The sequence below is a fragment of the Coenobita brevimanus genome, chromosome 1 (assembly GCF_032717465.1).
Source record: "Coenobita brevimanus isolate Jiangsu-jjx chromosome 1, ASM3271746v2, whole genome shotgun sequence".
In the NCBI taxonomy this organism is placed as follows: domain Eukaryota; kingdom Metazoa; phylum Arthropoda; class Malacostraca; order Decapoda; family Coenobitidae; genus Coenobita; species Coenobita brevimanus.
Window position 1 is genome coordinate 60,565,205 of NC_136954.1, and position 26,068 is coordinate 60,591,272.

At 42.0% G+C, this 26,068-nt stretch overlaps 1 protein-coding gene across 1 annotated transcript in view; it reads right to left on the reverse strand.

Moving 5' to 3' along the window:
• LOC145399543 (uncharacterized) overlaps positions 1-26,068 on the reverse strand; it is a 257,044-nt gene that overhangs the window by 160,762 nt on the left and 70,214 nt on the right. The window contains exons 12-16 of the mRNA XM_080272155.1: positions 22,625-22,765; positions 14,220-14,460; positions 9,197-9,461; positions 5,831-5,872; positions 1,989-2,140 (exon numbers count right to left, since the gene is read on the reverse strand). Of these exons, the coding sequence (XP_080128281.1) occupies positions 1,989-2,140; positions 5,831-5,872; positions 9,197-9,461; positions 14,220-14,460; positions 22,625-22,765 (841 nt within the window). The remainder of the gene's footprint in view (positions 1-1,988; positions 2,141-5,830; positions 5,873-9,196; positions 9,462-14,219; positions 14,461-22,624; positions 22,766-26,068) is intronic.

Sequence of the window (26,068 nt, forward strand, 5' to 3'; positions counted from 1 at the left end):
TATAGTACAGTATAAATCTCGTAAGGCTTGTCAGCATTGCTTTTGCGACGTTGTCAGGTGTTGAAACGAGGGACAGCCCTGCGTGAGTGGGTCATACTCGGTCAGTCTCCCGACATGGAAGCTATAAAAAAAAAAACGCACCTATAGACTTTTATCTCAGGGGTGGTGTGGAAAAAAAAAGTCGAAAACAAGAGAAAAAAGTAAAGAAAATACAATTAGTAGTAGTTAATATAAATGAGAGAGAGAGAGAGAGTGAGAGAGTGAGAGAGAGAGCACGTGTGTGGCGACAATGTGGCGACAGAGCTAACAGAGTGAGGTCCCAGAGCACCCCACCCAAACTGCCTTCATAAAATAGAACGACTATAGTGTATGTGTGTCTGCGGCCAGCTGGGGTGATTCTGGTTTTGGTTGTGATGATGATTGGGAGGAGGTCAGAGCCAAGGGTTTTGACCACTCTCCAGGATGTTGTGGGTGTGAGGCTAGGGGAGCAAATGGTGATGTCTAGGGATGATGGGAGGAAGATGGCTTGGTGTGGTATATGCGTATGCTGATGGAGATTGTTGAGGATGAAAAAATTATCTGTTTGCGATTGTGGTACCAGCCCTCTGTCTGCGTCAGTGTTGTTGACACGCCAGACCAACACCCTGGTGTTGAAATCACCACCCAGGATGATGTTGGGTATGTTTGTGATGTGGTGTATTCGAGGAAAGTAATTGTGTGGTACTGTGGGGGATGATTAGGGGGGAATGTATGTATTGACAATTGTTATGTGTTATGTGTTACCAATGCATATTTTAACTGACTGTATATCTGTTGTGGTGTCATGTGGGGGGAGAAGGACTTTGTGTATGCACTAGTATCTGAGAAGTTGATGGACTAGTGTACCAGGGTGATGAGTCCACCACCATCGGCCCAGTCTTGTCCAATGGTGGTGAAATTATGAAATGTAGGTATTTTTTGTGTTCTGTGTAGTTTCGTTTCTTGTAAGATGGCAATGTGTATGTTTTGTTGTTTGATGAACTGTGTGAGTTCTTGTTTTCTGGACTGGAAGCAGTGGCATCTTCGCAGTGGGTCTACCCCCCCAAGAGACTGTAGAAGCAGAAGAGAAAGGCAGCATGGGTGCCAAACCACCAGAAACCCCCCCCCAGCCCCGAGAAACTGGGAGTGGCTTCAGTCGCCCGGACAAAGAAAACCTTTCAACTGGTAGTTGAAACCAGCTCTGCTGTAAGGCCCTGCTGCGGATGTCACAGATTGCACTGCACAGTTGACCCTTGTGCGGTGTGGCGCGGTGAGGATCTGTCCCTTCTCCCTTTTGGGGCTAAGATGCGAATGAATGTGTTTGAATGGATGAGTAACTGGGGAGTGTGTCGTCCTGTCTCGGCTACCTCCCTTTCCGTGGGGGAAGCAGCCTAGGTATTTAGATAGATAAATAGTTTTTAAAGCTGATTTACTTCATCCCTGCCTTTCACTCAATCCATTCACTGTTTGGTATGAATTAGATCAAAAACTGTTTAAGCTGACCTTGCCCTGTAGTTCTGATGTCTCACCTATTGTTCTCAAAATAAAAACTCTTCACCCTTGCCTGACTCTCAACACTAGCAAATCTGGTCCAAATAAAGTTAAACTGTTTGAGCTGTAAGGCAAAAACATTTGACCCTGACCTGTGATCTTGATCTTTAACTAACTGTTTTCAAAATCAGATCACTTCATCTTTGTCTTATCCTCCTTCAAGCTTGATCTACACTGGAACAAACTGTTTAAGATAATCTTTCTGTTGTGACCTTTACCTTTGACCTATTGTTCTTAAAAACATAAAACCCTTGGTTGATCATGAATTCATTTACCATGTTTGGTCCAAATCAGATCAAGACTTTTTGTGTTGCTCTGTTCACAGACACGCACACACATATTGTTCAAGCCGATCAAAACAATATCCTCACTTGCACAACTGAGCATGTGTATTATAAACATAAGCTCCAGTGACTAACCAGGTGAGATCAGTTGATTATCCACTTGCTGCTGCTGTAAAATTTTAGATTCCACTTCTACATCAAGGTCTAAATCTTCTAGTTTGAGGGGACAGCAGCCAGCCTCACGCAACAGAGCAGTGCTGATGTGATACAGTTTCTTCTCCTTCAAGCTGTATCGAAGTGGTAAGGATGCCTTACATTTGACCTTCCTTCCTGTGCAAACAAAATAAGGTTAATGGGTTCATCTGTGTGCCAGACACAATGGTACATAAAAACTTATCTGTAAATAACAGCAAGGGAAGTGAAGGTCAAAAACAGTTTGCAAAACCAACAACTTCAACAAGAAACTTTAGGAGTTCAAGCATCAACAGCTAAAAATGACAGAAATCACATATGAAACATGGCTACCAAAATCACTTCACACAACATGAACTTTACAATATAAAGTATGAGAAATTATCTATCTATCTATTGCCAGATGCCTTAATCCCTTATTTGGGGTGGCCACAAACAAATCACCTCCATGTCACCCTGTCCCCCACCACTTCACTGCCCTGCTCCCAATTCACACACCCCCTCTGTCTTATACCTCTCCACTCCATCCCTCTATCTCATCCTTGGCCTTCCCCTCCCTCTCTCCCCCTCTACCTCACTCACATACACTCTCCTCATCAGTCTCTCACTCTCCATCCTCTCCACATGGCCAAACCACCTCAGTGTGTTTCTCCTAATGCTTCCTATCACACCCACATCCACATCCATACCACAATGCTCCCTCACCTCCTCATTTGTCAGTCTGTCTCTCCATGTGACTCCACAGGCTCCTCCTAAGTAACTCATTTCCACTACTCTCTCTCTTGACTTGTGTCCCTCCAACAACATCCAAGCTTCACTTACATATGTCAGAGTTGGTATCACAATACTGTCACGTAATAACTTTTTCACATCCATGCTCACCTCCCTGTTTCTTATCACTGCCTTCAACGAACCAGCAACCTTTCTTCCTTGTTGTACCCTTTCAAGCACTTCACCCTCTAAATGTCCATCCTTACTCATCACACAACCCAAGTACTTAAACGTACTCACATTTTCCATTTCCTCATCATCCAGTCTCACTGTACGTTCACTGACTTCACCTCTCTCGAAGACCATAACTTTACTCTTCCCTACATTCACCTTTAAATTCCGTTTCTTACACACTCTCCCAAACTCATCCACCAAGCCTTGCAGCTCCCCTTCATTTTCACTTAACAACACAGTATCATCTGCAAACAACAGTACAGGGAGTTTCCAAATACTGTCCTCTCTCTTTGTCACGGGGTTTTTATAATATCACGGTATTTTTAAAATATATGCTTAAATATTATTTAATTGATATTAATATTCAATAATATTGAAGAGCAGAGACAATGATTGTCTTGCTACATCAAGCAACGATTACTTTACGTTGACTTGCTAAGATTCTCTAAGAACGAGAATTTATAAACTTTCTCAACAGTACACAGCAGAGACTAATTACTCACAATTGCTGAATTACTGTACTGTTAGCCTCTGGAGAAAGTTACTTCACCCCTGACAATAAATAACTAATACTAATAATAATAACATCAGGTTCTTGCTGATGCATTAACTCCTGGCACAACGGATTTTAAGTTAATACAACAAGACTGGTCTAAGTACCAGTTATGAAAGCAAACGTTTATGCAAGCTAGGAGCTATATGGAAAATAAGCTTAATTTGGATTAAATGAAACAAGATTTTACTTTACATTGAGCTCAAAAAAAGAACTGTTAAATTTATTGATTACAAAAAAATAAATTTAACGTTACAATTCAAATCAAATTAATGAGACGCACTCACTCACGCAATAGCTAAATACTTACGCCTAGGAAAAACACCTTAACTAAACTCTTAAAACTAGGATTATACAAAAAGGAAATACCAGTCGATGAATGCTATGTATCACCCGGGGGGTGGGAGGACTGGATTAACTGTCTCAGTGGAGCTTGGGTGCTAGCGACCTCTCACACTTCTTGGAGCACAGGACCTTCCTCCGTCACAACAAACACTAGACTGAGTAAGTCGTGGGAACAAAAGCGGAGCACTAGGCCGCATTTTTAACGGTCAAGTGCAAGCAGGGGCGAACAATAAAGAAAACAATAGTATCGCTCAGTACAGCACTTAGTGACGTGCATTAAATCGGTCACTTTTGAAAACAGTGACGAATGTTTTGAAAAGTGTACTCCGAAATGGAGGGAGAAACGGTTAGCTGAGCGATACACAGTGAGTTTTCCACTAATAGTTCGTGGCTTCTCACAAAAGGGAAATGTCGCGAATTGATTCGTGACACTCTTTAGGGCCACTCCAACATCCACTGCCTTATCTTGTATCTCTTTCATAACCCCATCCATATACAGATTGAACAACCATGGAGAAATGACACATCCCTGTTTCAACCCAACCTTCAAATAGAAAAACTCACTCAGTTCACTACCCACATGCACTGCAGCCTTAGCACCATCATACATACTCTTCACAGCATTCAACTTCCCATCTACTCCATATATTCTTAATACTTTCTACAATCCTTGTCTATCCACCCTGTCATATGCTTTCTCCAAATCCATGAAGGCAATGTACAACTTCTTTCCCTTCTCTAGAAACTTTTCCACTAAAGATCTAAGAAAGAATATCTGATCTACACAACCTCTTCCCTTCCTAAAGCCTCACTGTTCTTCTCCAACTAATTCCTCTGTTATTTCCCTAACTCCATCAATAAGTATCCTACCATATACTTTTCCTATTACACTAAGAAGACAAATGCCCCTATGATTACCACACACCTCTTTTTTCCCCTCTCCCTTTGTACAAGGGAATAATTATACCTGACTTCCAATCAACCGGGACTTTACCTTCCTCCCAGGCAAATCTGCACATCTTCCACATCCATTCTACTATTATCTCTCCCCCATGCTTCAGCATTTCACCACATACTCCATCAATTCCTGGGGCTTTCCCAAGAAATTATAAAGATGCATAATTTTTAAGATGGATTAAGATGTACCACTTCAGACGTAAGAAATTTGGCTTCATTTTGTGACAGAATGATTACCACAGTAACAAATGAAGGCTGGCTGACTACAAGAAGGTTGTTTGAAATGAAAAACAAAAGAAAGAGTAGATATGTAGTATACCGTACAGGTGGTCCTCACTGTATACTAGTGATGAATTTACAAATATCCCAATTTTCCCCCCAAATCTGTGCTGTATTGTATAATGTGTGAACAAGTAAACAGTAAACCTTTTAACTGGCAATACTTTTGTAACTTGCATAAGAATTAACAGCAAAAATACATTAAAAAAAATGTGACATATAAAGAAGTTGTTGTACTGTACAGTACTGTAAATGCATGATATACTCTATCAGCTACAATCAGTAAGTGGGAATATGCAAAAACACAGAGCTGCGTGAAGTATGAGCTACACCCAACGCAAATTGACTTAGGACCTACACACAGAATTGCTATGGGAGAGTTGTCTGTCTTTGCTTTGTGTTTCCACCTTTACCATGTGAATTTTGGGGGCAAGAAGTAACTGGCAACTCTTCTGGTGTTGGCAGGAGGTGATGAAACACTCAGCACGTCAGTGCTTGCCCAGAAGTGAGAGTGGGAGTATATGTTCCCATCACTCCAAGCTTGCACCTCCCTTTTTTTTCGTATGCATTACTGTTTGTCCTGTTATTTTCCTAGAGTCGAGTTGTCATGCCTGGAAAGTACTGCTCAAGGGATGAGAGGGTCTGTACCATTCCATGAAGGCAGGATAATGTCCCTATCAACACAATTTGTAAACGTACTGGACGCGCAAAGTCGACTGTCATGAAGATTCTTGCTGCAGAGCGCGGCCTGCCACCTGACATCGTACCAGAGCACAAGCATGGTGGTGGAAAGAAGAGGACGACTTCCAGAGGTTCAGATACACTTCTGAAGAGGGAGGTAATCAAGAATCCTCGACTGACAGCAGCAGAATAAATGTGTTGCCAGTTCTGGGTAAACATGGCAAGTGCACTCTGCCATGTACTCAGAAGCTTACGGTATATGTATCTTTTAATTTAATTTATCGGTTGCACTGATCAAGACATAATAACTTTAATTCTTTACGGCTGGAGGGAAGCAGCTGCCATGTTGGCGATGACGTCAGTATTCATACTGCAGACAACGCTGCAATCCATCACACAATACTTTACCAGTAACTGAGATAATAGCTGTACCTACATGGCCACTGTAGATCCAAACTACCCCCTTCAGGTATGTTGTGAAGGAATACTTTTCATGGTGTAAATGGGTGGTACCTGTTAGGTACATAAATTGTCGTGAAATCAACCAGAAGTAGCTTACAGCTACACAATTCCCAAGTGGTGCTCATACCTCATGAGGTGGAAAGGGTTTAATGTACAGCATACAGTATCAGTCGTATGAGTTTATAATGGTATGATGCTCATGAATATGTAATATCTGGCCTCTTCATTATTAGTTTTCTGAAAGAACAGCTTCAGTGAGTGACTCTGAACTTGATTGTAAAGTACCATCAGGAGAACGCAATGAAATACCGAATCAGCGGTGATTTACTGAATCAACACTGAATCGGCACTTTTAAATTGGTAAGTGTTATAGATCTGATCACCATATAGGGTCATACTCACCTAATTATCGGAAATCCGGTCAGAGTTTTGTACTTAATTTTACTTAAAAAAAAAAAAAAAAAAAAAAAAAAATCCAGATTCACAGCTAAAATGCACTAAAATTAGTGGTAGTGTTTCTCCTTTAGCTCAACAGCTTGCCTTGGCAGACTTCTGCTTTGTATAGATATTAATTTAACATCTATCTATCTATCTATTGCCAGACGCCTCAATCCCATTTGGGGTGGCCACAAACAAATCGCCTCCAAGTCGCCCTGTCCCCCGCCATTTCACTGCCCTGCTCCCAACTCACACCCCCCTCTCTCATATACCTCTCCACCCCATCCCTCCATCTCAATCCTCGGCCTCCCCCTCCCTCTTCCCCCCTCCACCTCACTCACATACACTCTCTTCGTCAGTCTTTCACCCTCCATCCTCTCCACATGGCCAAACCACCTCAGTGTGTTCCTCATAATGCTTCCTATCACATCCACATCAACACCACAACACTCCTTTAACATACAAATGCATTTATTTGCACTTTAAATCAATATTTGTGCAAAATAGAAGTCTGTCTAGGCATGTTGGCAATCTAAAGTAGAAACAGCCGCTAACCTCAGCACGTTTTCGTTCTGAATCCTAATATTCTATTAACAGTTAAACTAATCATAGTTTTTTTACCGAATTCCAGATAATTAGGTGTATGAATGTACAGTATATGGTGAAGAATATAGTATTTTCACAACAGTAAAGCCTGCAGTCCAGCAGTGGGAACTTCCGACGAGCAGCCAGCCACCACTGCTTTGGTTATTGGTTGGTACACAGAGGAATAATTTCCCTGGTATGCTTTTGTCTGTGCTCTTACACACTGGGACAAAACATTAGCAATTATTCCTCTTGTCACTGGGCATTCTTGGAAGTCCAAAATAAGCACAGTGTATGCAGGTAAAACGTAAACAAAGTACAGTATGCTGCCTCAGTGTGAGCAGTGATGTCAGGACCAATCAGAGGCTGTTTCAGAGTCATGTGATTTTTCAGCTACTTTATCTATTATTTTTTCATGTTCCTGCACAATTTTTTTTGGAAAAAATGGTTGACATAGTTATTTTCTGAATATTTTTTACTCATACAAGTATCTTACATAAAAAAAAATTTTGACCAGAAACTCGTCAATTGAAGGGAATGCATCCCCAGCTGTTACAAGATGTTTCAATTCGAACTATCCAACATTGCTTGCAGAAGGAGCTGAGTTTGCTAAGCTGCACCACAGCCAAGAAACCGCTTCTCACTGACTGCATGAAGAAGCAGAGCATTCAGTTTGCCAAGATGTATGCACACTGGACATCAGCTGAGTGGAGAAAAGTTATGTTTTCCAATGAATACACATTTCAAGTGTTCCAGATGCGTTCTGCCAAGGTTCGTCACCCTGCCTCCTGTAGTTGATATGACCCTGCTTACACGGTGCCAACTGATAAGCACCCACAATCAGTAATGGTATGGGGGTGTTTCTCAGGTGAAATGGGAAGGGGAGGCCTCTACTTTCTTCCTAAGAACTTGATGATGAATGGTGGCTAGTACATTCTAGTTCTGAAAGATCATTTGTTAAATACTTTTTTGCTATTTATGGGTGCGACTTTTTCATGCACGATTCAGCTCCATGTCACAAGTCAAGAAAGGTGACAAAATGGCTTCAGGATAACCGGACTGAGGTCCTTGACTGGCATGGCAACAGTCCCGATCTAATTTCGATAAAAAACTGCTAGGCAAAGATGAAGAAAATCATGGAAGAGAAGACACCCAATCTGGACAACCTCAAGAATGAACTGACAAATGTCTGGTGCAAAGAAATGTCCTTAGATTACTTTACAGATCTAAGTGATTCCGTGCCAAAACACATCCAACTGGCCCTGAAAAACAAGGGAAACATGATTTCATATTTGCATTTCATGAACAAACATTGCGATATACTATGATTTCTGTGTTTTTAAATACCTTGTGGGGGGAAGTCCTAAGTCAATTTGCAGTAGCTGTATCATCATTTCTGCTGTCTTGCTTTAAATGCATGATATACTCCATCAGATGCAATGAGCTACTGAGAACATGCAGAAACACAGAGCTGTGTGAAGTATGATTTGATGTCATCCTCATCATCTCTGATGCCTTGCTTTGAATAAATGATATATGCCATTATTTGTGGCGAGTAAGTAAGAATATTCAGAAACACAGAGCTGTGTGAAGTATGAGTCATCATATCATCATCATCATCATCATCTCTGATGCCTTACTACTTCCTGGGAACACCCAGACGAGAGACGGCCATGACAGAATCACCTCCAGACTAATTTATCCTAACACCTCTCCTACTCCTGCAAACAGTCTTCTTCCTCTTCCTTCTCTCTCATCGATACACTGCTTCACTCTCTTCTTCAATTTTCTGATTAATAAATGATGTATGCATATTATACTGCTGATAAAAGCAATGACAATTTAATAACACTACAGACCCATACAAAACTACATCGTCCTAAATTCAAGTAGTGGTATGTACCACTGACCTTTTGCCCTGTAACAGGGCTCCCCTGTATACCCATCTATGACCACCTGACACTCCTGTACCAGGTAAGGGCGAGTATCTCCCAGATAGTGAACCAAGATCCGGTGAGGGACCTTAGGTGAAGTGTAAGTGAGGCGAACCAGATATGAAGGTAGGTCCTCCTCCTTCCGCACCCTCTCACACACCTCTACCAGCTGGTACATGCGAGGCTGCACCTGAAGCTTGCCCAGCTCCTCCCACTTAAGAAGATCTGGAGCCTCATCTGTACAACAGCAAAGGAAAACTCTGCGATAACAATATGCAAATATTTTGCATCATCATCATCATCATCCAGACTTCCTTTCCCACCCTAGGGCAGGGTGAAGAGTAAAAATGTCCAGACAGCCCAGATTTGCCCAATTCAATGGGCTACGGTTCCATTCACTCATCATTCAAGCCCCCGGAATCCTGGCTCATTTGGATATGCCAAAAACATTCACCACGTTCTGTAGCTTCACATAAACATATCCGATTTACATAAAAAAAATTTATCCATCCATCCATCCATCATCCAATCCTACATTGACCCATGAGAAGCATAGGAGCCCGGGGCTAGGCAGTAGGTCCCGACATTTAAGATGAAAGTGACCAGCCTCACTCATCCCTGAGTGGCATTACATGAGCAATCAACCCCAACCACCCCTTGGATATAAATCTTCACCAGCTCAATCCGACTGGGGCACAATAATTACCCATTAAACCACCAAGTGCCAAAATTTGGCTATGTGGTTACCACCCAACGTACCATTTGGCTTGTCACTCAGTGTAGAGTCACTCACAGGGAGAAGGAAGAGGAAAGAAGGAAGGAAAGAAAGACAGAAGAGGGAGTGTAATTTATATTAAAAAATAAAAATAAAATAAAAAGAACTAGCCTATGCTCCCCACTCACAGTGATCTAAGGCCTCACAGAAGTCCTCACCCTCACACTAACAACCATGACTCATGAAAGGCCAGTGTGCAATTTATGAATGAAATTCCATACATACAATACTGTACTCTGTCACACAAATCACTATTTATCATGAAGAAAATTACCTATGCCAATGAGAGGCAACTTTTTGGAGAAGTTGCAAATCAAGAGACATGTTAGCTGACACAAAGTATGGCCACCAATCATCACTCTTGGGCACAGGATTCAGTCACTAGTATAAAAGAGTCAAACCCAAAGCAAACACTCCGCCATTAAAAGTCTTTCTACATCACTGATTTCTGTCTGTAATGTTTCCAGCAATTGCTGTGGGTGTCCAGCCCAGAAGGGTAAATCTGTACCACAACCCAAATACAGTGCAGTCGACCCTCTGTCCTCGCGGTTCCGCTGTTTGCGGTTTCGATTGTTCGCGGTTTGTCACCAGTGAAACCAAATCACCTTTTTTGAAGTCCAGAGAAAAATGGAAACACATTCAAACTGCGCACCACACGCTGCATACCACCCGCAGCGCCACCCGCACCACCCCCGCATTGTTTTGAATCTCTCGCGGCAGGCTCTCTCATTCTCAGGTTCCGAGCTAATTTGCTGTCAAGTCAATTCACCGTCAGACAATTCACCGTCAAAACATGGACGATTCCCCGTCAAGACAATTCGCACCCTGGACGATTCCCAGTCATTCTATAAATATGCTTATTTTTGAATAATTAATATTTTAATAACTAATTTTCAGGGGGATCTATCAAAGTCTATGTTCATTCAATAGCACAGGCTTTGGATATCATTTATAAGTTGCACTTTTAGCCAATAATTAACGTGTTTCTACTTCGCTGTAGTCGACTTTGAATTATATTCTAGCGTCACCCGTAGCTGTCTTCATTAATTTTCATTGGTACTACAGCATCCTGGGTATATTTTAAAACGACTCTGAAGAGGTACAAGTATATATTAATCTCAAATGACAATATCCAACGTGTTATTCTGATCTGCCATAGTGGACGCAAACCGTGGGGAAAGATATGGCTGAGCCTCAACAGATGTCACTACATTTATTATAAAAACAATAAACCACCACCACTTTTAAAAACTCGTATATTTAAAAGACTATTATAGTATGTGAATAAATGATGAGGAATTGTCCTGACAGCGAAAAGTCCTGACGGCGAATTGTTTTATTATTGTTGTGATGTGGTGTGTGGAAGGAAGAGAAGACGGAGGGGAGTGCAAGGAACAGCGTGGTGGACTGAAGAGGTGAGACAGGCTGTGACACAAAAGAAGAAAGCATACAATGAATGGATGAGAAATAGGGGCGTGGAAGAAGTTGAGAGGGGGAAGAGAGAGTTATATGTAGAAAGAAAGAGAGAGGTGAAAAGATTAGTAAGAGAGAGTAAGAAAAGAGTGGATGAGGAATTTGGAAGGAATTTAAGTGTAAAGTGGAGGGACTGTAAGAAAATGTTCCGGAAAGAGGTGAAAAGAGTAAGACAAGGTGGAAGTGAAGTTAGCAGGGGAGTGAAAGATAAAAATGGTAGATTACTAGTGGAGAAGGGAGAAAAAGTGAGCAGATGGAGAGAACACTTTAAGGAATTGTTGAACATAGAGGATGGAAGTAATGCGAGTATAAGTGGCTAGGGAATGGCTGAGAGAAGGAGGGAGGTGAGAAGACAGGAAGAAATCAGTAGGATAGAAGTTGTGGAAGCAATGAAGAAAGTTAAATCGGGGAAAGCCCCAGGAATTGATGGAGTGTGTGGTGAAATGATGAAGCATGGGGGAAAGATAGTAATAGAATGGATGTGGAAGATGTGCAGATTGGCCTGGGAGGAAGGTAGAGTCCCGGAGGATTGGAAGTCAGGTATAATTATTCCCTTGTACAAAGGAAAAGGGGAAAAAGAAGTATGTGGTAATCATAGGGGTATTTGTCTTCTTAGTATAATAGGAAAAGTGTATGGTAGGATACTTATTGACAGAGTTAGAGAAAGAACAGGACAAAATTAGTTGGAGAAGCACAGTGAGGCTTTAGGAAGGGAAGAGGTTGTGTAGATCAGATATTGATTCTTAGATCTTTAGTGGAAAAGTTTCTAGAGAAGGGAAAGAAGTTGTATGCAGCTTTCATGGATTTGGAGAAAGCATATGACACGGTGGATAGACAAGGATTGTGGAAAGTGTTAAGAATATATGGAGTAGATGGGAAGTTGTTGAATGCTGTGAAGAGTATGTACAATGGTGTGAAGGCTGCAGCGCGTGTGGATGGTGAACTAAGTGAATTTTTCTCTTTGAAAGTTGGGTTGAAACAGGAATGTGTCATGTCTCCATGGTTGTTCAATCTGTACATGGATGGGGTAATAAAAGAGGTAAAAGGTAGGGTAGTGGATGTTGGAGTGGCCCTGGTGAGAGAGGATAGTGTTTGGAAACTCCCTGTACTGTTGTTTGCAGATGATACTGTGTTGTTGAGTGAAGACGAAGGGGAGCTGCAAGGTTTGGTGGATGAGTGTGGGAGAGTGTGTGAGAAACGGAATCTAAATGTGAATGTAGGGAAGAGTAAAGTGATTGTCTTTGAGAGAGGTGAAGTCAGTGAATGTACAGCGAGGTTGGATGGTGAGGAATTGGAAAATGTGAGTACGTTTAAGTACTTGGGTAGTGTGATGAGTAAGGATGGAGGTTTGGAGGGTGAAGTGCTTGAAAGGGTACAGCAGGGAAGAAAGGTTGCTGGTTCTTTGAAAGCAGTGATAAGAAACAGGGAAGTGTGCATGGAAGTGAAAAAGTTACTACATGACAGTATTGTGATACCAACTCTAACGTATGGAAGTGAAGCTTGGACGTTGTTGGAAGGACACAAGTCAAGAGTGAGAGCAGTGGAAATGAGTTATTTAAGAGGAGCCTGTGGAGTCACATGACGAGACAGGCTGACGAATGAGGATATAAAGAAGCATTGTGGTGTGGATGTGGATGTGATAGGAAGCGTTATGAGGAACACACTGAGGTGGTTTGGCCATGTGGAGAGGATGGAGGGTGAAAGACTGACGAAGAGTGTGTACTGTATGTGAGTGAGGTGGAGGGGGGAAGAGGGAAGGGGAGGCTGAGGATGAGATGGAGGGATGGGGTGGAGAGGTATATGAGAGAGGGGGGTGTGAGTTGGGAGCAGGGCAGTGAAATGGCAGGGGACAGGGCGACTTGGAGGCGATTTGTTTGTGGCCACCCCAAACGGGATTGAGGCGTCTGGCAATAGATAGATAGATAGATAGAGTGTTGTGACTGCGAATGGACTTGATGGCGAATTGTCCTGAAACCCATTCTCACTGTGACCATGCTTGTGTGTGCTTGTACTCGCTGATCTCTCCATGACACCATCATTTTATTTACCATGGGCCCTAAGAGAGCAGCCAAGACATCTCCTGTAGGCACCCCAAAGCGCCAGAAGAAGGTATTGAACCTGCTGGAGAAGGTAGAATTGCTGGACAAGTTACATGAGGGAAAATCCTGGTAACAGTGGTGGTGGGTGAGAGTGTAGCTGTGACAAGCAGTGTGAGCTGCCATCCACCTACGAAATTAAACTATATTTTTCATACTTTAATTATAAATAAAGTGTTTATTGACATGTACACAGGGGTTTTCTTTCATTAAAGAAGGAAATGGGGGGCTAGGGGTGTTTTTAGGGGGGCACCAATTTTACACGGATTTTCGATCTTCGCGGGGGTCTCAGGCCCCTATCCCCCGCGATGACAGAGGGTCGACTGTACTGAGATTTTATGCGGAGGTAGAGGCAAACTTTGCATTGTATGGGATTCCCATGGCATTTATGAGTGGGGGATGATTTTACTAGGAACTCTTGGAGGGAACTACCTAAAATGTTGCTAACACTTTAACTAAACTGCTATGAAATATAAAGGTATGTTGCATATTATATCATTTGATGGGCAGGAGGGTTTCTAGGCAACCAGAAAAGTCCCTTCTATGTGCTCTGGAATGCATGGCATTGTTTTAATTACAGTGACAATGCTGATAATGATGCTACACAGTGAACACTATCAGAAAGTAGTTAAAGCAACAGCCAAGTCTCACACTTGCTGCTGAGGTAGACTCCGCCTGGCTGGGGTGTGATGATCTCCATTGCAGTGACAGCTGAGGTAGGGCTGGGTGTGACATTGGTCAGGACCTGCCGGGTGGAACTGGTAGCCTCCCGAGACAGCAGGTCCCATGCAATCCCTGGTTTGAGGCGGCTGCACGACACATGAATGGGTGTCTCTGTATCAACTTCCATGTTTTCCCACCCTTCACGACTACTTTCTGTGGTAGCCTCCATCTGTATTGACCAGGGGAGTGCAGAGCATATATTGGTTATTTTACGAGTGCATATATTTTATGAGTGAGTAAATAACCTGGCCGCAAAAATTATGACTATGTAGCTTCAGTCTGTGAGAAAATAGGACACTGAAATCTTTTGGAAGACTATCTAGCTATCTATTTATCTACTGCCACACGCCTTAATCCCGTATGGGGTAGCCACACACAAAGAGCCTCCATGTTGCCTGTCCCCTGCCATTTTTCTGCCCTCCACCCAGCCCACACCCCCTTCTCTCATATACCTCTCCACTCCAAATGGTTAAAAGGCCAACAGATATGGCTAAGGACAAAACAGCCTAGAGATTTTTATTACTGGTCATCCATACTGGGATAACTTGTAGGATGTGGCATGGCATCAGTGAAATAAATCTACTTCCATACCCATGGATTCCATCACCAATTAAATAACTATCTATTTATCTATCTATTGTCAGATGCCTCAATCCCGTAAGGGGTGGCCACAAAAAAACTGCCACCCTGTCCCTTGCCATTTCACTGTCCTCCTCCCAGCTCATATCCCCCTCTCTCATATACCTCTCCACTCCATCCTTCAATCTCATCCTCAGCCTCCCTCTCCCTCTCCCCCCCCTCTACTTCACTCACATACACTCTCCTTGTTAGTCTCACTCTCTATCCTCTCCACATGGCCAAATTTATTTCTCCTAATGCTTTCTGTCACATCCACATTCACACCACAATGCTCCATCACTTCCTCACTTGTCAGTCTGTCTCTCCACGTAACTCCACATGCTCCTCTCAAATAACTCATTTCCACTGCTCGCACTCTTGACTCATGTCCTTCCAACAAGGTCCAAGCTTCACTTCTATAAGTTATTATCACAATACAGTAAACCCTCATTAACTCGTGATAATTGGGTTCCAACCCTCTACGAGTTAATATTTTTTACGAGTTATTGGGAAGGTCTCCCCCCACTCCCTCCAAAAACACATTATACAGTACAGTACATTAAAAAAAAAATAAAATAAAATAAAATAAAACTAATAGAACCTTACCTTGTTCTGGTACTGCAGGGAAGTATTCAAGCTTGGATGAGGTCTTTGGCTTTGGCAGGGTGAAGAGATGGATTAGGGGGCTCTAGGTCACTTTTCTGAACACTTTTCTATTAAAAACACTTAGCACTTTCTGCACTTTGAGTACACACACTTAGATTACTATACTATACACTGTAAAGGCCATTACAGTACTTTATCACTTACATCACTTAACCTACAGAACATTATTTGGACATGGGGTGGGGAACCTTTCTCCTATTAAGGGCCATTAGGATATTTTTAACATCATTCGCGGGCCATACAAATTTATCAACTTAGCCCAGTACATTATATATATATATATATATATATATATATATATATATATATATCAGCAGCAGCAGCAGCAGCAACCATTATAAGTCCACTGCTGAACAAAGGCCTCCCCCAACCTTCTCCACGAATTCCTTGGCTGAGCCAATCTTTGCCACGTTTTCCCTGCAAATTTCTCTATCTCATCTCTCCACCTCCTGTCTGGCCTTTTTCTGCTACGCTTACCATCTCTTGGTGTCCAGTCAATCAAAATCTTGCTCCATTGATTATCCCTTGTTCTTGCTATATGGCCTGCCCACCTCCATTCTGTTCTTTTATAACTTCTATAATATCTTTGACTTTAGTCTGCTCTCTCACTCAGGTTGATCTTTTCCTGTCTCTTAAAGATATTCCCAACATTAATCTTTCCATTGCTCTCTGAGAATGAATTAATCTATTTTCCATCGATTTTGTCAGTTCCCAAGTCTCACAACCATACGTCATGGCTGGAATTATACATTCGTTATATACTTTTCGTTTCATACAAACTGGCAAGCTACTTTTCATAACGTCTCTATGTTTACCGAAAGCTTTCCATCCAATTGTAATGCGTCTTTTTATTTCGCTATCATTATCTTTCGTTAATTTTAGTATTTGCCCAAGGTAATTGTACTCCTCAACTTCTTCAAGAATTTCTCCACTTATTCTTATGACGCTCTTTGGTGTTTGAGGATTAAACATTACTTTAGTTTTACTCCGGTTCATCTTTAGCCCTACTTTGAGACTTTCTCTGTTCAGGTCATTTAACACTTCTTGCAATGTCTCTGCTGTTTCTGAGATTAGGACAATGTCATCTGCAAATCTTAAATGGTTTAGCTTTTCTCCATCTATGTTCACTCCTTTGTTTTTCCCAGTCTAGCTTTCTGAAAATACTTTCTAGGCATGCTGTAAATAACTTTGGTGAAATTGTATCTCCCTGATGCATGCCCTTCTCAATCTTAATTTTTTTCGAGTCCTTATGTAATTTAACTGTAGCAGTTCCCTCTTTATATATGTTTTCGAGCAGTTTTACAATGTTCACATTCACTCCTTGTTCTCGCAATGAATTTATAATTGCTATGTGCTCCACTGAGTCGAAAGGCTTTTCGTAATCAACAAAACCTAAGCACAGTGGTTTATTATATTCTGTAGTTTTCTCAAGTAACTGATTCATTGTGTGCAGATGATCAGTGGTCAAATACCCGCATCGGAATCCTGCCTGTTCACGAGGTTGGTTTTCCTCCAAATTTGTAGCTATTCTGTTTGCAAGGACTTTAGTGAAAAGTTTGTAAATGACTGATAGCAAGCTAATGGGTCGATAGTTACTAAGGTTTTTTGAGTCGCCTTTTTTATAAAGTAGAATAACAATTGCATTACACTATGCTTTGGGAATTTTCTTCTGTTTTATACATTGGGTAAATAAGTGAGCAAGCCTATTTTGTACTTCTGCTCCTGCATCTAACAGTAAATCTGCTACTATTCCATCTTCTGCCGGAGCCTTCCCTCTTTTCATGTTTTTAAGAGAAATATATATTTCATCTGGTGTTATCTCAAGTATTTCACTTGTGTCAACAGAAAAGTTAGCTATTGGTACTACTGTCTTTGATGCATACAGTTCTTTGTAAAATTCTTCAACTCGCTTCAGCATCACATCTCTGCATTTAATGGCTTCACCGTTTTTGTCTTTTAGTGATGTAATTTGTTGCTTTCCAAATGCCATTTCATTTCGGACCTGTTTCAGCCTTTTTTGATGGTTTCTTTGATTTGATCCATGTTTCTCTTTCTTTTTAATTCTCTTTGTCTTTTGTTGATAATCTTATTTAATTCCACTCGTTCTATTTCATCTTTCTTTGTTTTTACTTTCATTACCTTTCTTTTTTTCATAAGGTCAAGTGTCTTCTCTGAATACTTCCCGGCTTTGGTTGTATTAGGTTTTCCTACTACCTCCGCTGATTCTTTTAGGACTTTTGTTAGTCTGTCATTCAACTCATCAATGTCACATTCAGCATAACTGAGAGCCTGAAATCTGTTCCTTATTTCCAACTGAAAAGCTGCTTTGTTTTCACTGACTTTTATTGGGCATATCTTTTTGTCTTTATCATCTTCTTTCTTTCACTTTTGAAATTGAATCTTGCTGTGCAACCCACCATTCTATGGTCACTTCCAATATTTACTTTGTTGATAACTGTGAGGTTTGTGATTGTGTTATTCTTATTTGCTATAATGAAGTTGATTTCATTCTTTGTTTCTCCATTTGGGCTTCTCCAGGTCCACTTTCTCCCTGTTCTTTTGTGAAAGAATGTGTTCATTATTCTCATGTTAAACATTTCTGCAAAGTTTACCAACATTTCTCCTCTTTCGTTCCTTTCTCCGACTCCAAATTTGCCCATACATGCTTCTCCATTTTTTGATTTTCCAACTTTTGCATTGAAGTCTCCCATGAGTATAGTATAGGTGGTCTTTTTCTCTTCCATAATTTGGGAGATGTCATCATAGAATGTTTCAATTTCTTCATCTGAGCTCTGAGAAGTTGGTGCATATACTTGTATCACTTTCAGGGTATATTTTTTGCACAGTCTAATTACAACCACTGCTGCTCTGTCAGATGCACTGCTGAATTTAACAATGTTTTCTGCAAGATTTCTGTTAATTAGAAATCCTACAGCACTAACTCTTTCATTTTCCCTTCCTCTGTGGTAAAATAGGTGGCCACTGTCATTAAGCTGAATTACTTTTTCTTTTTTTCTGTGGGTCTCACTCAAACCTACAATATCCCAACTAATGTTTTCCAGTTCAGCCATTAAGTTATCAAGTTTGTAATCTTCAGCGAGGCTTCTTACATTGTACGCATAGATCTTCATTGATTTAAGAGTGTTTAATATCCCAGTCTGTATCTTGTCAACACAGTGCTTACTCACTTTCGTTATATATCATTATTCATGAGTTTATGAAATTGCATTTATGAATTGCCTCGCGGGCCTGATCAAATGGTCTTGTGGGCCTTATACGGAACGGAGGCCAGACGTTTGCCACCCCTGATTTAGACAAACTTACAGTACTGTACACTCATACTACTTTATTCACTGTCACTGTCAGCACTGTGCACTTACACACTATGGACTTATCATTTAATCACTGTCACTGTCAGCCTGGAAAATTTCCTCTGGTAAGTCTGAGGAAACTAGGCAGTCCAGAATGCTGCCTGAAGACTCACTGCTGCAGGATGGCTGAGGCTCCCTAGGTGCAACTGGTGGCTTAAAAAATTCACTGATTTTTTTTTTTGTTTGAGAGCCATCTGCTGCCTCTTCATCACAATACCCTCGTATCTCTCACCACTGAATAAAAGTTTTCAAAACTACTGTACTGCACCATAAATTCCATAGTCTTGTCAAGGAAATAACAAAAATCTGAAAGCTCGTAAGTGGGGGCCTCTTCCTGCTCATCACTGCTGTTTTCCTTGTCAGAAGACATGATGGCAGGGTATGTAGGTCTTTTAGCACAATAAACAAAGTGTAACACAAGCAAAAGCACTAGCGAGCAGAGAGAGACGCATCGCAAGCAAAGAATGACGACAAACTGAGCGTCGCAGAGGCATGGGTGCGAGTTAAGTGTTTGTTTACAAGCCTAACACGCACTTTTCCTGCGAGTAAACAGTTTAATACAAACTATTCTCTCCAAAACACGTTACCATGTGGAGCCTCTTGCGTCATGACTACAACTTTAACCTCATTACTTCGTGTTTCCATGAATTAATGGAAATTTTTACAAGCTGAATTTTTAAAAATTTTTCCATGATAGCCTCTATGATTTCGAATTACGATTTATTGAAGAACGAATTAATGAGGGTTTACTGTTTTATCATGCATCAACTTTTTTTTACTTTCACGTTCAATTTCCTATTTCTTATCACTGCTTTCAAAGAACCAGCCACCTTTCTTCCTTGTTGTACCCTTTCAAGCACTTCATCTTTCAATCTTTCATCCTTACTCATCACAATAGCCATGTACTTAACCCCTACATGCCGGAGGTTTCCCGAAGTCACACGCTCCTCCCTACGGAGGATATCCATGACGGAAAAAAATACCCTTACTTCAAACCCTAATATCATGCAAACTATAACAGCTAGAGAAAAAATTAAAGATACAAGAGACTCAACAACTCTTCCTCTTTCAAATGAAAGTATCCCCACGTCTCCAAGTGGTCCAATCGATGAGTAAGGATAAGTTAAAGTTGGAAGGGTGGCAAAAAGACACTATACACATCAACCAGCGTTGCTTCTTGCCCAAAATCGTGACGGCTATACACGTCAGCCGGCGGTTAGGGGTTAAACGCACTCACATTTTCCATTTCCTCCTCATCCAGCCTCACTGCACATTCAGTGACTTCACTTCTCTCAAAGACCATTACTTTACTCTTCTCCACATTCATCTTTAGATTCCATTTCCTACACATTCTCCCAAACTCATTCACCAACCCATGCAGTTCCCTTTCATCTTCACTTAACAGTACAGTATCATCTGCAAACAACATTACAGGAAGTTCCAAACGCTGCCCTCTCTCATTAGCGCCACTCCAACATCCACTGCCCTACCTTGTATCTCTTTTATAACCCCATCCATATACAGACTGAACAACCATGGAAACATGAGACATCCCTGTTTCAGTGCAATATTCAGACAGGAAAATTCAGTCAGTTCGCAATCTACATGCACTGCAGCATTAGCACCCTCATACATACTCTTCACGGCATTCAACAACTTCCATTTACACCATATATTCTTAGTATTTTCCACGTTCCTTGTCTATCCACTATGTCGTATGCTTTCTCCACATCCATGAAGACTGCATACAACTTCTCTTACTTCTCTAGAAACTTTTCCACTACAGACCTAAGGATGAATATCTGATCTACACAACCACTTCCCTTCCTAAAACGTCCCTATTCTTCTCCAACTAATTCCTTTGTTATTTCCCTAACTCTGTCAATATATATTCTATCATATTTTTCCAATTACCCTAAGAAGACATGCCCCAGTGATAACCAGACACTCCTTTTTCCCCTTTTCCTTTGTAAAGGGGAATAATTATACCTGACTTCCAATTCTCCAAGACTCTACCTTCCTCCCAGGCCAATTTGGACATCTTCCAAATCCATTCCACAACTATCTCTCCCCCATGATTCATCATTTCACCACACACTCCATCAATTCCTGGGACTTTCCCCATTTTGACTTTCTTCACTGTTTCCACTATTTCCATCTTACTGATCTCTTCCTCCCTTCTCACCATCCTCCTTCTCCCAGCCATTCCCCAGCAACTTATTCTTGCATTAATTTCATGATGCAGTGCTACTTGCAAATACTGGACAAGAACTTGGTGGACTAGTGCAGAGTTTTGCTGGTGTCTGTGAGCATCATGCCTTGAGAGTAAATGCAGAAAGGAGCAAAGTGGTGGTAATCGAGACAGAAGGTGACTCCCAGTGTGATGTTACAGCGAATGAAGAGACTAGAATTGGTGAGAGAGTTCAAAAACCTGGGTACTGTGATAGAAAAGAGAGGAAAATGTGCAAAAGAAGTGGAAAGGAGCATGACGCAAGGAAGGAAAGTAGCTGGTGCTACGAAGTCCTTGATAAGAAACGGCGGCCTACGTGTTACAGCTGCACGAGGCTTACATGAAGGAGTGTTAGTGCCAACTTCAACATATGGATGTGAGATGATGGTGTGGCATGAAAATTAAAAGCCAAGGGTGAGATCAGTGGACATGGGACTGCTGAGGAATGCATGTGGAGTACAGAGAGTGGATAGGATACGAAATAATGTGATATGTGAAAGATGCAGAGTAAGGAAGTCTGTGGACACCAGAATCGAAAAGAGTGTACTGAGATGGTATTGTCGTGTGGAAAGAATGGATAACAATAGAGTGGTGAAAAAATTATATCTGAGCGAATCTGAAGGAGGGAGGAGGCAAGGTAGGCCAAAGAGAAAGTGAAGGGATATGGTGGATGAGTGTGTGAGGAAGAGAGGTCTGGAAGTCCATGAGTCTAGGGAACTGACAAGAGACTGAGCTGGCTGGATGAATGTTGTGAGAAGAAGTGCATGATCAGGGATTTGGCAACCCTTTTTTAAAGTGTCAGCGTCCAGACTGACTCTATCGGATTGGTTTATGTGAAGCTACAGAATGTGGTGAAAGATTTTGGTGTATCAGGTAGAGCCGGGATTCCGGGGGTTTAAATGGTGAGTGAATGGAGGCGTGGCCAATTGGACTGGGCAAACTTGGGCTGTCTTGACGTTGCTACTCCTCACCCTGCCCTATGGTGGAAAGGAGGTCCGGATGATGATGATGATGACTTTCATTCTCTATGTTTACCAGTTACTTAAAGTGTTCTCTCCATCTGCTTACTTTGTCTCCCTTCTTCACTATAAATCTACCATTTTCATCTTTCACTCCCCTTCAACTTCTTTATCACCCTGTCTAACTCTCTTTACCTCCTTCCAGAACATATTCTTACATTACCTCCACTTTACACTCACATTCCTTCCAATTAAATGCCTTCCACAAAATTTCCAGGAAAAACACATTTCAACTGAATAAAAGGGATATAAATCTGAAAAAAAAAAAAAAGGAAACCAGAAACAAAATGAAGAGAGACAGCTGAAGTAACTGTAATGATCAGCCAGATATGGCCTACAGTGGGAAAAAATTAGAATGAGAAAGTTGGTAAACATGGAGTGAGACAAATGGAGTGAAAAATGAGAGCAAGAGGATAAGAAAGAACTGACCTGAGCAGCAGCATTAGCTATGACAATGTACTCCCTAAACTCCCTGGTGGGCATGTAGTGAACCACTCGGAGCTGAGGTGAAGCTGAGGTGTGCCGGAACTCATGTCTCATCAACACTGGACACATAGCTCCTCGGGTCACCTGAAAACAGCAAACAATATCAGCCAATCCCAGAAAACTCTAGTGGGGTAAAGGGGCCTAAAGCTTGGTTACCACTGTCCAGGAAGTAAAGGTAGTGGACTGGTCTATGCCCCAAGTGATATTACAGTACGTAGGTGAAAAACCAAATGGCACGTACATCAATCAACTATCTACACTTAAATGTTCTATATTACAATCACCTAACGTTGTGTTCCAACACCTCAAACACACTCATTCTTCAGCTGCTATATCAATAATACATTTTGCATCACATACTGATTCTATAAGCATGGATATGATTTTGTGGAGTATGTGAGAAAGCAGCTTAAAGTGGCAAAACTCACCACAAGGGTGTACCAAGGATTATGTGTGTCCCTTCAACCTTGCCACTGTAAGAAATATGCATAAAGTGACAAACAGCCTGCCTGGCCGGTGAGCATACTGTATGAGTGAGTGCTATCCAGGCTTTGCAACCTGGCAAGGCACTTTTGATGTGGATTTAATTTCCTGCACTACAGTAAACTCTCAATTATCCATTGTATTTCAGCCAAACCCTACGCTGAATGAAGTGAAACGCTGGACATTGCATAGTACCCTCCCATTGGCTCAACATTCAGCACTGTGCTGGATATTGCATTATCATCTGTCTTGACCCTCTATCCTAAAAACATTCCTATGAGTAAAAGATGAAAACTAAGCATAAAATACAATACAGTATTGATACACTACAGTAATACAGTAAATAATGTACTCACCAACTGCTGGCATCGATGGAGGTTAGAGTTGTACAACATGCAGTACAGCACTGTACTGAACCACATGCAGTCATAATTTCAAGATCACAATAGAGCACTAGGACATGAGCACTGAAAGGCCATAAGCCGTGCAACAACAATGAGCACTGGACGCCAAAGAGGTAATCACAGCACTAGGGTTTCGTGACTGCATAATCAGCAGAGCGAAGAGAACAGACATCCATGAGATCCACAGGTGAGAATGAGAGCATGGTGGTATGCTCAGTGCACCAGGTGAGCTGCTCTCGCGATGGATTCTGATTGGCTGGCACGTAGCAGGAGTTCTCACTGGCTGGTGCATTTTGGGGATTTACCAGGTGCCAGTTGGCTACAGCTTATGAGCTGGTCGATACACCTCGACACCAGATATTGCATAGAACCGCCGGCTGTCCCGTTTCAGCGCCAGGTGTTGCATAATTTCATCAGATATTACTTAATAATGTCAACCCAGCAGAGCTGGATACTGAGACAGATATTGTGACAATGAATAACTGGGAGTTTACTATATATGGAAAAAAAATAATATTTCATCCACCATCCAGTCACGTGTTGCCCCACAAGAAGTGTAGGAGCCTGGGGTTAGGCAAGTTGGTCCTGGCATTTAAGATGAGAGTGACCAGCCTCACTCATCCCCGAGATGCTTTACATGAGCATGAAAACCAAACCATCACTTGGATATAAACCTGCACCAACTCAATCCGATTGGAGTGCCTTAATTGCTCACTAAACCACTGGGTGCCATAATTTGGTTATGAGGTTACCATCCAGCGTGGTAAATGGTTTCCTGGTGTACAGGAACCCATTTGGTTTGTCATTCAGCATAGAGTCACCCATAGGAAGAAGGGAAAGGAAAGAATGAAGGAAAGTAAGACAGAAGGGGGAGTGTAAAGTCACCTGTAGGCAGAAAGATGAGGAAAGACTGAAGGAAAGAAATACAGAAAAGGAAGGGAAGGAAGAAAGGAAAGGGCAGACACCCAAAGTAGCACTATATCGAGTGAGTGGATGGTGAGCACCCCCACCTACAACTACATGTAATAATATTAATCCCACATTATCCACTACTGGGTGTATGGGGCCTGGAGCTAGGGTAGCATACTGTAATCCAGAATGTTTGAATTGTGGGAGACCAACCTTAGCACTTAATATAAGAAAAACCTCCAGTCATCTCTGACATTTAAACTGTTACACGTAATGCACAACCATCTCCAACCGCCACCGCCATCGGCCCAGTCTTGTATAATGGTGGTGAAATTTTGAAATGTAGGTGTTTTTTGTGTTTTGTGTAGTTTTGTTTCTTGTAAGATGGCACTGTGCATGTTTTGTTGCTTGATGAATTGTGTGAGTTCTTGTTTTTTGGTGTTTATGTTATCTATGTTTAACTGAAGGATGCTTATGTTCTGTGTGCAATGTGTGTTGGGTGCTGCAGCACAGATGGGAGGTGGGGGGTGGGTGTCGGCGGAGGGGAAGGGGTAGGAGAAGGTTGTGATGGAAGTAAAGGTTGGGGTGGATTAGGCTGGGGTGGAATGGAAGGGGTTGGGGGATTGGATGGTGTGGGAAGGATCGGTGGGTTAGGCTGAGGTGTGGAGGAAGTAGGAGTAGGGCTGGTGGAGGGGGTTAGTGGGTGGGGGGTAGGAGCATAAGGAGCAGGTCCAGGTGTCTGTGTAATGTTTTCTGGATGCAAGTGTTGTGCAAGTGTAATGGGTCCAGTTCTTGCAGGAACTGCACTGAACTGAACCCTTTGTCTGTCAGCTCGAACTGATAGGTTTTTAGCATGTTGGACATGTGTATTTGTTGGTGGGTCCTTGATTGCTCTCAATGTCCCCGGCTAGAAGAAGTCATCGAGAAATGACCAACAGGTAGTTATTTCTAGGTGTAGAAAAAACGGTGTAGTTGTGTGTGTTGTGGTGAGAGATGTGGTACTTGCCCGGGTTACCAAAGCCACTCCCAGGTTCTCGGGCCTCGTGAGAGGCTGGGAGGGTTTGCAGTGGTTTGACCCCCATGCTGTTCTCCTCCTATGCTTCGACAGCCTCTAGGGGGTAGATCCACGGCGAAGACGACTTCACGAACGATGGGCGAAGGTGAGAACTCGGGCCGCTCCACCTTACTTCATCTCAAGACTCAATGCTTTGAGGTCACTTGCCCATACAACACTTGGACACAACAAAGAAACCATCACCAGAGTATACAAACAATATATACGTTCAGTGATGAATTATGCAAGCCCTCCTTGGGCTACTAACCTCACTAAAACACACTACAACACTCTACAGTACAGACCATACAGAACAAGGCCCTAAAAATAGTCACAAGCTACACAGCTACTACACCCACAGACCACCTACATCAAGAAACCAAAGTCCTCAAAGTTAAGGATCATCTGGAAATGAGAGGTACCTAAATTCTCGCTGCAGCCTCCACAAACCCACAACATCCAATACACTACATGTACATGGCAGCACATCCACACACACCAAGGAACGTCAAAACAACATCCAGCACACGATATCAT